Genomic DNA, 12,132 nt, shown 5'->3' with positions numbered 1-12,132 from the left:
TATTAGCTTCAAATATAGTCTAGCATACCTACACATGCTTCACTTGTATCATATTTTCTCTTCCTCAATCAAAAAAAGGTATTTTTGTTGTAACTACTTTTTACGTCCACACCAGCAGGAAAAGACACAAGGTAGGTAGGTACAGGCACAAGGTACCTGTTTGGTAGCTTAGCAACATTTTTTTTTTTTTTTTTAAATTTTTTTTTTTTTTTAAGCTTTACCTCAAACCACACTGTGTGCTTCTGTTCATTGGTGCGCTGGAGTGGTTCCATCGGCAACTCTATGATAGCTGGATCAAGGGAAGGGTCAAGTTCACATAATTGCCACTGAGTGCCATATAAAAAGAATACAACATAAGTGGGGCCTATTCTCTAGCTTCAATGATTCATTCCAGTGAGGGAGCAAACATGTCTAGTATCCATATCCAGTAGTATTACAATTTGTATTTGTTGTATTTATTTACTGTATGGCTCTACAAAAAAATGGTCTGTTCACTGTTTGTGCACACTTATAAGCTATAATGTACATGATATATATTATGCCATACAGGAGATCTATCTGTGTTGGTGTGAATTCCCAAATTAAAAAAAAAACATGGGAGGCACGGTGATCGACTGGTTAGCACGTCCGCCTCACAGTTCAGAGGTCGTGGGTTCGATCCCGGCTTCCCGGCTCCGGCCTCCCTGTGTGGAGTTTGCATGAACTCCCCGTGCCTGCGTGGGTTTTCTCCGGGTACTTCGGTTTCCTCCCACATTCCAAAAACATGCATGATAAGTTGATTGGACTCTCTAAATTGCCCCTAGGTGTGATTGTGAGTGTGGATGTTTGTCTCTGTGTGCCCTGCAATTGGCTGGCAACCAATTCAGGGTGTCCCCCGCCTACTGCCCAAAGACAGCTGGGATAGGCTCCAGCAAGCCCGCGACCCTTGTGAGGATAAGCGGTATTGATAATGGATGGATGAAAAAAAAAACATGAATACTAATCATTTATATACTATCAGTGTTTAATAAATGCATGAGCACACCTCTCAGTGTAAGGTTTATTCTACAACAGCCCTAAATTAACAGCATTGGAAATTACTGGGTAATACGTCAGTATGTCGAAGCTTTTTCACTTTAACATTTTAATGGTAAAATTATATTATGATTGCTATTCAATTTTTGAATTCACTGTTTCCTTTTTTGGGGCGGTTGTAGGGGGGTGCTCGTTTAGGTGTTGAATGAATGTTAGGCTTTTTTTTTTTTACTCGAGAAGCCCAGTGATCTGGCTGAAATTGTAAGTAAAAAAGGTGAATGGAGTTAGACTTTCCTTATTCTAATTCAAAGTACTGTAAAATGTGAAGATCTCGTTAAAATTCAAAGAATATGCAATACAGCACTACATGATACTGGATGGTCTCTTGTTTTAAATATTATTTCAAATTATTCCAATAGTAAGGCCACTGTATATTGGCATTACTCAATTCTTTTATAGACTTGCAATGACACCCAGGATTATTAAAATTTAACAGGACAAACGCAAGGATAAGGAAGGAGAAAGGAATTGGGTCACAGTAAGTGCTAGACTTGTCTTAAATGATAATACAGTACATGACCTGATTATTATTATTTTCTTAACATTATGTGAAAACGTAACATAGATAAAAATGCTTGGTGCAGATATAAAACATGTCCCTGTGTCAAGATACCCATTTGTTCTGCACAACAGCGGTGACAAACTGTGTGCTGGCACTGCGCTCATCAATGCATTAATACACAGAGAAAAATTACATGTTTACTAATGTTTGCAAGGGATGACGAATAATCTAATCTAACTGTGGCTCCCTCCTGAGACCAGCAAGGGCAAGGAGAAGGAAACATGAATATTTCATATGCCCAGATCTGCTTTGGAGCACATGCAGAAAGTGACAAGTGGGAAAAGAGACACCCAAGTGTGTGTTTACCACTTTTGGTGTTCTGTTCATCAAACAGTGATGAATAGTAATGAAAAATTCAAATGTCACAATAGAATGCTAAACTGTAAAGTTTCATCTCTAAATGCAGACGAGGATGCTAAAGCATGTGATCATAATACGGTACATTATATCTATAATTAACATTATGGGAAAAGAGTCACTCGATAATATCTGTAGTTAAAACTCACTGCTGTGGATATTTAACTGCATCTATTGAAAGCAGGCTGAAAACCTCAGCGCTGCAATGTTGTTATTAATCAAAGAGCGAGCGTTGATTCATCTACTGCGGAGGTAGTTTGGAAGATGGACTCTGTTTACTGGTAAAAGCTGTTTGGGGGGTAGTGAGAGGCAGCCATCCATCTTTGGTATATCTTTAAAAAAGGAGCCCGGGCATCAGTTTCAATCACCTTCAAGACACAACGAGTATGCATGCTGCTTCACGTTAGCTACTTCTCCTCTACCTCAAGGTAAGGTCTCATCTACCCTGGGGAGCCATGTTATTACTTTTTGTGTAATAATAATAATAACATTCCTAAAGATACACTGAACCTTGCCCTCCCTCTCCCCTGTTGCCTGGCACCCTATCTTCTTAATTAGCATGTTCAATTAACCCAAGTTAATTGCAGACGATGAAAAGGTGCAGAAACCTTGTAAGACTGTGCCAGAGGGAGTCATTTTGTAAATGAATGCTACATTGTGCGAAAGGTAAGCAGGTGTGAAGTGGATTGAGTTCTTATACCATCTGAAATTACAGAACGATATCTATGGTGAAACACAATCTTTGTTCACGTCTCCCAGAGGAAATGGTAGGAATCTCAGTATGTTTACTGAATGTCCATTCACTGTGAGGGATACATTACAGACCCACCCGCTATAGGTGAAAATCCACAATATAGAGCAACTAGGGATGCACTGATACCAAAAGAAATCACCGGTACTGTATATAAAATACCACATCCACAGGCTGACGTAACATTTTATGGGTGTGAGTAGCTGGGCGTGAGCTTTGGCTGAGAGCAGCTCACATTTTAGTTATGTTGCCAAAAGCATCGCGTGCCGGGCTCTTCTCTGTGTCCTTCTCACATCATCACCATCCATGTTTCTAACCTGTGCCTCTTTGTCTTTCGATTGCTCCTCCACGGCTGATCTCCATGTGGGGTGAGGCCAAGAATGGTGGTGTTGGGAGCACAACACTACCGTCAGTGTTGTTCATGAAAGAGTTGAATGAACTAAAGTTCATGAAGTCCTTCATGTTTTTGGCGAATGGGAACTGAACGTAGAGTATTTTTGCTTCACGAACGTTTCGGTGAACAAGCTTAATCTGGGGCCAATGAAGGTTTTTTTAAATGGCAGTTAATTTTTGTCCAAGAGCACCAGGTTTTCTCTTGTTCACCTACAAGGAGAAAACCCGGCTAGAGACACTGTAAACGAGCCTTCATTAGACGCAAAAGGCCATTACTTGGCAGACCCGGCCAACAATAGTTTCATGGCGGATACGTTATCAAAATGCGATACTTGCTCAGTGCACAGACTTATATATGTCCGTATATATGTCCAAATTTATATAAGTTTGTGGCTTGGAGGGGAGAAAAAAAAGCACGATGATGCACAGAAACTCTATGAGAAGCTATTCATCTTGGAATTGGTTGGCTCTTTTTCAAAACACCTATGGTTTTTTTTGTTGTTATTTTGACTCATTTTACCTAGCTTGTTGGCTTACTTTTTTACTGTCTTGCAAACCTAAATAAGAGTTTTGACAGAGGCACGGGCGGCTGGACCTGATTTTCAAAAAAACTTCTTTCAGACTGTGACGAACAATAAAATAGTGTTTGTTCATTCGCTCTCTGCAGGTCAGTAGTGAAATGGCTTGAGGCCCGGTACCGATCAAGGGTGTGATGGTTCATGATCCCTGATCTGAATTACTGAGGCTGATTACAACTGCAGGGGTCTAATAGCTACACTCAATCATACATTATGCACTTAATCTCTCTCTTGTACTTTGTATCACGGTTTGTGCTCCATCAGTATATGACTATTCTGTTCACCAATCAACCTTTTGTTTGGATGTTAAAGTTCAATCACAGCTGAACTGTATGTTATTGCTCTAAGGCACACAATGTGACTATGGTAGGGGACTAACTCCATTGCAAAGCCCAGGTGATTCATAAAGTAATACTGGCCTAAAAATGCAGTCAGTACGTACAGTGTACCACCAAGGGAGCGCTTCAGCCCCCCTGAAGGGCTCAGAGCTGACATCACCCTTCGCCACAGTTGCATGTGTGTCCATCAAAACAAAGTGGTACATTGAAGTGGGAGATGATTCAGCATCAAAGCACATCAACTATAACTATGAGCCAGGGTTTAAGTTTGTTTGTTCAGTTTAAAAAAGGACAATGGGCAAGAGTGGCACATTTTCTTTCCCCATGAAATGCATAGTTCTTATTTAGCAATGGTAAAAAGCAACTGACAAGGCACAAGCTATTGCAATGCATTCTTATCAAATAAATGTTGCTCAAAAGTGATATAATTGTATTTTAACTATTAATAAACCCAAAATACTAATAAATGAGATTTTTATGAAGTGGCATCATTTGTCGAAACAAATTATATTGTATTGGAGTACCTAATGTTGTGGCCTGTGAGTATACAGTGTACATAGTAGCCGCATGGCTGCTAGTCCCGTCAAAATGGTTCAACCCAAAAGAACCAAGATGCCAGTATTGGTCAGCTTCTTTCATTTTAGCCATTCATTTATGCAAGTAGATGCATAATACATTTGAGAAAAATAATGCACAAAATATGACCACTTCAGGCATACGTCGAAGTGTCTGCTTTCTAGTCCTTACTCTGAGGAAAGTGAGGTCTCGACTGCGATCGATGCTTGTGATTTCGAGGTTGCCCATTACGACTTCACAACTCTCGTAGTACTTCCTCAAGGTGCGATACTGCTGCTCCAGGTCTGACAGCGTACTCAGCTTGTTTTCTGTGCCAGCACATACTGGGGAAACAAAGAGTGACATAACAGTGTTACTTCAGTTATATCAGTGTAGTTATGTAGCCTATGAAGTTTGTACGTTTGTTTGTTTTAAAAGGCAGGTTCAAGATGCTATAAAACTTCATCTGAGCTATTTTTTTGTTTGAAAGCAATACAACATAAATGAAGAATCCAAACACATCCACACCGCATGACAACAATCCATATTCCAAATCACCTGCCGAGCATCTAGTTTAAATGTAGAGTACTCAGACACTTTTTATAAACGTGTATTGTATATATTCTAGGATAGGCAGGCTCAAGATCATCCATATTATCAGTCTTCTTCTTCAGGCCACAAACTAGTTGAGATTGAATGGAAGGCACCACAGCTGGTTGCACCCAAGTACTGCACTCTTTTTCTGCCTCAACCATATCAACATGCGATTAATCAACAATCACGTCCACACAATCAACATAATTCTCTTCGGCTGATCATTTGAACCTCGTACCTATTACATGCCATATGATGTTGAGCAAGCAGGCCTTTTCAATAAAGATCAAACATAGTTTGCATTCTTGCCTCTCTCAGCATTTGGACAACTATTTGTTATGACAATCTATAAAAACAAATTGAATTGCTTCTCAGTTGCTCCAAATCTATGCAGAACTCTTCCAATGTGACCTAGATAATACCCATACGAGGCACTAGTGATTAGCTTGGTTGCACATAGCATAATGTGCTGCTCAGGAATGATATATGGCAGATCTGGGTGTTTTCAATAACAGCTGAAGGAAGGTGGGGGTAGGGGGCCATAAAGTGAGGATAGGTATAATAAACTGTTATTGCACCCTTGGGGCAGGCTACTGAGATCAGAGAAGAAGGATATCACAGTGTGATGTCTGGTTGAATCAACTTTTTTTTTTTTATTAACTATTTTCTTCTTCATGTATAGTTTCTGCAAGTCTACTTGTCTTTGAAACCTGGGCTGAATTAAGCGCATTTGAAAGTGATTAAAAAGACAAAAAGCAAAAAAGCATGTACAGTATATCCGATTTCAAATGTGAGGATCGTTTGAGGCTGAGATGATCAGGTCCTGGCTGCCAAATGAACCACAACAAAACCATCTGGGTTATGTGAGGCATATTTTCAGAAAGTGTGAACTGTTGCAGGTTTACTACAGGGATCCTTCTTGTGATATGTCATTGCATATGTCTGTATGTGGAGACCTGCTGTAAATAATAGACCTCAGCATGTATTTCCTCCTTCTCACTGCATGATTGAATCCATTTGTCTCCAGATCTATCTCACTGGAAGTTTGCATAAAATAGCCAGTCGTCTTTGTATCGGTGTGATCTGCCCATCACTGTGGAGGCACAATTCAGGAGGCACAAATATATTTATGTAACTAATGACAAAATAAAAGCCTTATGTAGAATGCATATCTATATAAATTTATTTGGCCTTGAAAGGATTCTCATTTGCTCTCTATAATGCATTAATACAGACTACCCGTGTAAAAGACTTCCTTGATAAGTGATGGGATGCCAAAGCAACTCTACAGAGCTAAATTTAGCCATTTGGCTGTACTTTTTATCTTTAAAATGGAACTGAACTCAACTTAGTCAGAATACCATGTTTAGGATAGTGGGGCCGCATAGAGCGTATTATTGTAAAGAAAATTGACTTCCACTTTAACACTTAAGGAGTGTCCTCTTGCGGAACATCAATTATGATTTAAAACAACGACTATGTTTTCACAATGCCACGCTATTTCTGCAAAATTCAAAATTCTGATATGTTTTGCATTCAAATTGGAATTTTCTATGTAATGTAAAAATATTAGCAAATGGATTTGGTAAAGGAACTAACTTATAAACGTTTCAAATAATACTCTCTAAGTCCGCATGTGAAATGGTAGGAAGGAAAGATGGGTGAATGGCTGAGCGAGTATTTTGTAATCCAGCCATTTTTTTAAATTTTTTTTTTAGCAAAGCTAGGCTCATACATTGTATTGACTGGCTGTGCAATGAGCTCCAACCCAAATCATTTGATTGGGTTCAAACAAAGCAACAAACTACTATGCCGTTAATTAACATCGCCAAGCCTGTGAGCTTCTGAGATTTAAAGGGCTTTGCTATAGGAAGGCAGATTACAGTCAGTCCCAAAAGCAACGACCGACTGAAATTACAGATGTCATTTTGTCAGGTAAACACACTTAATATTTTTACAAAGGTGGATGAATACGAGGAGTGGGAATGGAATTTCTAAGGTCAGAGCAGTCCTTAGTCTAATAACCCAGCTGAGCTTGTGTGAGTAAGTGTGAGTTACAAGGCACTAATACTGATGCTAATCATGGCCTACATTACAGTCCATCTGCTGTGCACTTTAAAATTCATCTGAAACAATAACTAGCTGAGAGGCTTTCATAACTATTACACTCTAGCTTCCGGTCACCAACCGGCAATGTTGTCACTGCCTCCATATGGTTCGCCATTAATTCACATTTACGCTTGATGGGTCATATAACCTCCCCAGAGGAAATGTGCCACTGAAGAGAAACCTTGTTTGAAGAACTTCATCGTATTGCATATACTTTGGCGGAAGTGAAGTCAATTTTTGACGTTTGTGGTCTGTGCAAAAGATGCAGCGAAATAGCTGCCCAACCATACATGCAGCAAACTTGTCAGGAATCAGAATTTACTTTTATTTTATTTTACAAACTCAGCAAATCAGACAGCAGGAAAACCTATCACTGATTAAAATTGTGTCAAGGAGAGTTAAATGGTAATGTGTTGGAAAAAAATAGTCTGTCCCTGAGTTTGAATACCCAACTACCAGCTGTTGATATCACAACATCAACAGTTATTATTCAACCACCGGAGAGTAAAATGAATTGATATAACAAAGAAATGTGGTGACGTGCATAAGAAGCTATTATTTTGGTTTGTTTTGAAAGGGATATGCGTGAGCTTGTGTGTATGTATGTGTCTGGCAAGTCTGTTACACGGGTGCTTGTTAAATTGTTTTGAGCTATTTTGCTATTTTGCAGTAAACCTGCTAATGAACGTGATTGGTTAGCTGTTAGCTCATACTGCAATCCAAACTCACACGAGCCGCAAAGAGTGCATCTGTACATAACATTGATATCGAAACAAATAACAAACATTCAAACCCTTGAGGCTTAACGCCCGGAAGCAGTTGGAATCCCATCAAATTGATCGTTCTCGACCTCAGAGATTGTGCTGTGCACTGAAATTACAGTACCCTGTCTCTTAGTAAATCATCACATTCCTGAAATAATGGCACTAAAGTCATTTTTTCAGAATGTGTTATGATCTTAAATTGATTGAAAAAGAGAACTCTGTCATTGGGTTTTTATTTTGGAGTTAAATAAAGCTTTCGATTGATCGACAAGAGGAGCGGATTTATAATGTAAAGTCTACCTCATATGTTATATACTTTTTGTATTGTTTCTGCAATAATTACAAACTTGATTCTATTATTCTATTATGATCTATTCTATTCTATTGTATGTTTTTTCCCCCCATTTCTCATATTGGCCTTATCTCAGAGCTCCCAATTCAGTATAAACCACAATCATGTCACGAGTTACAATACCTGCCATGGATGAACCTTTAAATTGCTACTATTGAAATGCCTAATGAGAGAGTGTAAGGTACTCCATGGCTTGCTAATATGCGGGCTATCCATCTCCATAAGCACTGCCTGAAGGGAGGGTCTAAATGGCTTTAATAGCACATATAAGCATGGACATGAGCTTTTCTATGCAGCCCAAGCCTTATTAGCTTTCATACACATAGTCAGATTCGCTGCACGGACTATCTCTTCTTGTACAATTGGCCATGGAGCAGTTTTGCTGGGCCAGTTGTGTTTAATGCACAATGCTGAAAGGCTCCTCAAGGGTACTTGTCAAGGGTCTGTGCGTGTTTCTCATACACACATCGCAAGTCCCGCCAGTCTGGGGATTGGAGCGAGTGACCCACCCCAGCCACGTCTAAACCTGTCTCTCTCGCCCCTGGGCTTATGCCACAGTTTCCCCTTGTTTTTGTTTTCTTATGCATTGAGAAGGCATTGTATCAATTAAGCCAGAAGGCCAGATATCCTTTATGCCTCCAGCCTACACCGGCTTCCAGCTCTCACGTGTGTTCCTCGCCATGAATCTTAATGTGGTACCCAAACTGTTTCCATCAATTATGTTGGCTGCTACTGCTAACTTTTACCCTGGCTCTCATTTTTCCCCATTAAACAAGTGCTTTTCCTCTCTTTGCTGCAACACAATTGCTTTGCTCGCTTAGACAAGAAATTATTTCTCAGCAGGCTCCCGGCCCTTCTGCTTAACACCCTATGAATGAATGCCTGAGGGATTTTCCTGCTTTTACTGCTACATATGTACATGTATGTATGTGTAATTCTCTGTGTGAGTGAATGGTGTTTTTCAGTTGTGAATGTATACACAAGGCAAGGATAAACTAAATACTAAGGAAGCAAATTCAAATGAATTTAATGAGAAATGCATGTAAGTAATAATTTGCTAGGTTCAGTGTTTGTTATATTTTTGATCATAAAAGTTTTCAACTTTTTCAATTCATATCATGAGCAACTTTTAAAACAGGGCAACTTACTATGAAAGAATATTAAGACTGCACTGAAAAGAAAAAAAACACACTATATAATGCATGGATGGAAATATTCTATATTTTAAGTCATTTTATGGTCATTTCATATCAATGCCTGAAGAATTTGGCACAGGGGTGATGTAATAGAAAGGTGACTGTTGTCACTAGTTCGTGATTTTTTTTTTTTTTTTTTTTTTTTTTTTTAATCGCAGTACAATATAAATACACCACATCATTATATGCCACAGCTCTAATGTCATTCATGCCGTAGTAGTTTATGCACACTGCAGACAGGAATGAAAACATAACTCTGCCGCAGATGTAATTTAAAATAGAATTGTGTGCTATTGCGCAAATGAAATGTCTGTCAGTCATTTTTCAGCTCGTCAGATTGTGACATAATTTGCCATACAAGAGAATGCTTGTTACATTCTGAAGCCGTGCGTGAAGGTGTCTGCATGATAAGACAATTTATTCCATTAACCCAGTGGAACACTCTGACAAGCAGTCAGGTTAAATGTTCACGTGTAAGACATCAAGATGACAGGAGAACACAGCTGGAGACATTTGATTGTCCCACCATGTCATTCTTATCTCTTTTGTCTAAACACTCTATAATTAGATTTACAAACCATTTACATTGTCTTTCCGTATTAGAAATGGGATTTTCACAGAAATAGTCACTTAAATTATGTAAGAAAGCTGAACAAAGGTTGAATTGGTGTTTGAATTAAAATGCATAGAAGGTCCGTTTTAAGCAAATTCCCCTGGACAGTTCCTTTATTGAAACAGTGACTGTGTTTGCATGCACAAATTTCCCAGGTAACTGAAATAGTTTGTTCATTGAACTTCCTCACACTTCTCTGTAAAGTTCCAGTTTACATGCAATGGTTGCAATTAGATCTTCGGCCAAACCATGTCCATCTCCACTACATCATATTGCAATGAGGAGGACATTAGTAACACAGCCACTTAAGATGAACTGTTAAAAACCACTGATATGTGGGGAAAAAAATAAAATAATAACAATTAACTATACCTCAGAGCTATAGCAGCAGAGCTCTATAAGGTCTGACATCATGAAAACATTTTTTATTTGACCAGTGTTGCACATTGAGTGTCATTTAACTGCAACTGCGCCATTGTGCAGATGGGTGGTAATGTATCAGAAACAGATGGATGTCACTAGTAAAACCACCAAAGAAGAAGAGACATACTGTTCTGATGAAATTGTCTTCCCTGATGCAAATTTGTTGGACACGTTTGTGAATTTTCAATTTTCAAATTTTCCTTTGGAACCAAGCATGTCCAATTTTTCGGAAAAATGTTTTTGGCCAGAGATGTCTTGTAAAATAAACAAGCATTCAAAGGCGATGTGGCAACAAGGGGACTCAAGAGTGCATATGCAACAGTGCAGATAATAAGAGACAGTTAAAAAGTTAGAATTGGTGTTACTGCTGAGATGCAGCAATTTGTCAGGTCTGAAAGTGGTAGACCTCCTGAAATGCAGTACACCACTACTGGCAAGGGATCACTGGACTATAAAGAGTATATATATATAGACCGGTATAGGAAAAAAAATAACTAGGAGGCTTGAATGTTCTGATTTTGGCTGTAAAATGTTTCAATGAAATGGCTCAAGATGATGTTCAATTACCATTTACAGGGTGACATTTAGATAAGTTAACTTTGATTAATTTTGCTGTTGAACTGTACACACATGCCCTTTTATTATATTTGATTTAATACCAAATAGGGATCCTGTATTTGTATTTAGTGTGTTAATATAATAGCAGAAGAACAATAAAATGCACATGAATACATCACAGAAAATGTGCTAATTTTATGACTAATTAAATTAAAAATATCTATTACCGTTGATGCTTCAATAGATTAAACTCATCACAGGCAAGGCTGAGCGATCCACCGTGGATGGCAGAGACTAAATTCTATGTTGCTTGAAATCTGTGTTCTTATTAGGAGGAGAAAACTACAAATACAGGTTGTAATGCAATATCAGACCCGGAAATAACGAAATGTCAGAAGGCAACTGTAGTGAGGAAAAGTGAAGTGTGATTTCTCTGGCTGAATCAGTGTAGGCCGCAGTGATATAGTACACACTGCATCATACTGAGAGATGTTTCTAATATTTAGTCTTCTGTGTAGCTATATACAGTAAAATCAGCAAAATATTAGAAACAACTCAGCAAAAAGTAGTTTCATCCTACACTACTGCAAACTACAGCAACAACAACAAACAGTGTAAATAAAAAAACCAACAACAACAACAAATAAACACATTGTTTTCATCTTTGAAAAAGCAAACATTTTCATACACCTCTTGTAGTGAATCTCGGCAATGTACTTATTGTGGCCAGTCACTGTACAATATATTCTCCTTCAGTCTCTAAACATTTAATTGTTAACGCTTTACTTGGTAGATGGCTGATGCAGAGGCAGATTATTTAGAAACATACAGCTTTCCTAATTACACCAATTTATACACAGTGCTGTATGCTACTGTGCAGTTTTAATTACGGTAGCTATGAGACATGCAACAGCA

General features: G+C 38.6%; 1 protein-coding gene across 5 annotated transcripts in view; it reads right to left on the bottom strand.

Annotated features, from left to right (window-relative positions):
* The window catches only part of erbb4b (erb-b2 receptor tyrosine kinase 4b), a 180,184-nt gene that overhangs the window by 83,260 nt on the left and 84,792 nt on the right, over nucleotides 1–12,132 (bottom strand). For all 5 annotated transcript variants that reach the window (XM_086051417.1, XM_086051416.1, XM_086051414.1 and 2 more), the window contains one exon: nucleotides 4,801–4,952. In XM_086051417.1, the coding sequence (XP_085907543.1) occupies nucleotides 4,801–4,857 (57 nt within the window). In that variant the 5' untranslated portion in view covers nucleotides 4,858–4,952. The remainder of the gene's footprint in view (nucleotides 1–4,800; nucleotides 4,953–12,132) is intronic.

This window comes from Filicampus tigris, chromosome 14, assembly GCF_054856515.1.
Source record: "Filicampus tigris isolate MCC_2025a chromosome 14, RoL_Ftig_1.0, whole genome shotgun sequence".
Taxonomy (NCBI): Eukaryota; Metazoa; Chordata; class Actinopteri; order Syngnathiformes; family Syngnathidae; genus Filicampus; species Filicampus tigris.
This window is presented reverse-complemented; position numbering and strand designations above follow the sequence as displayed.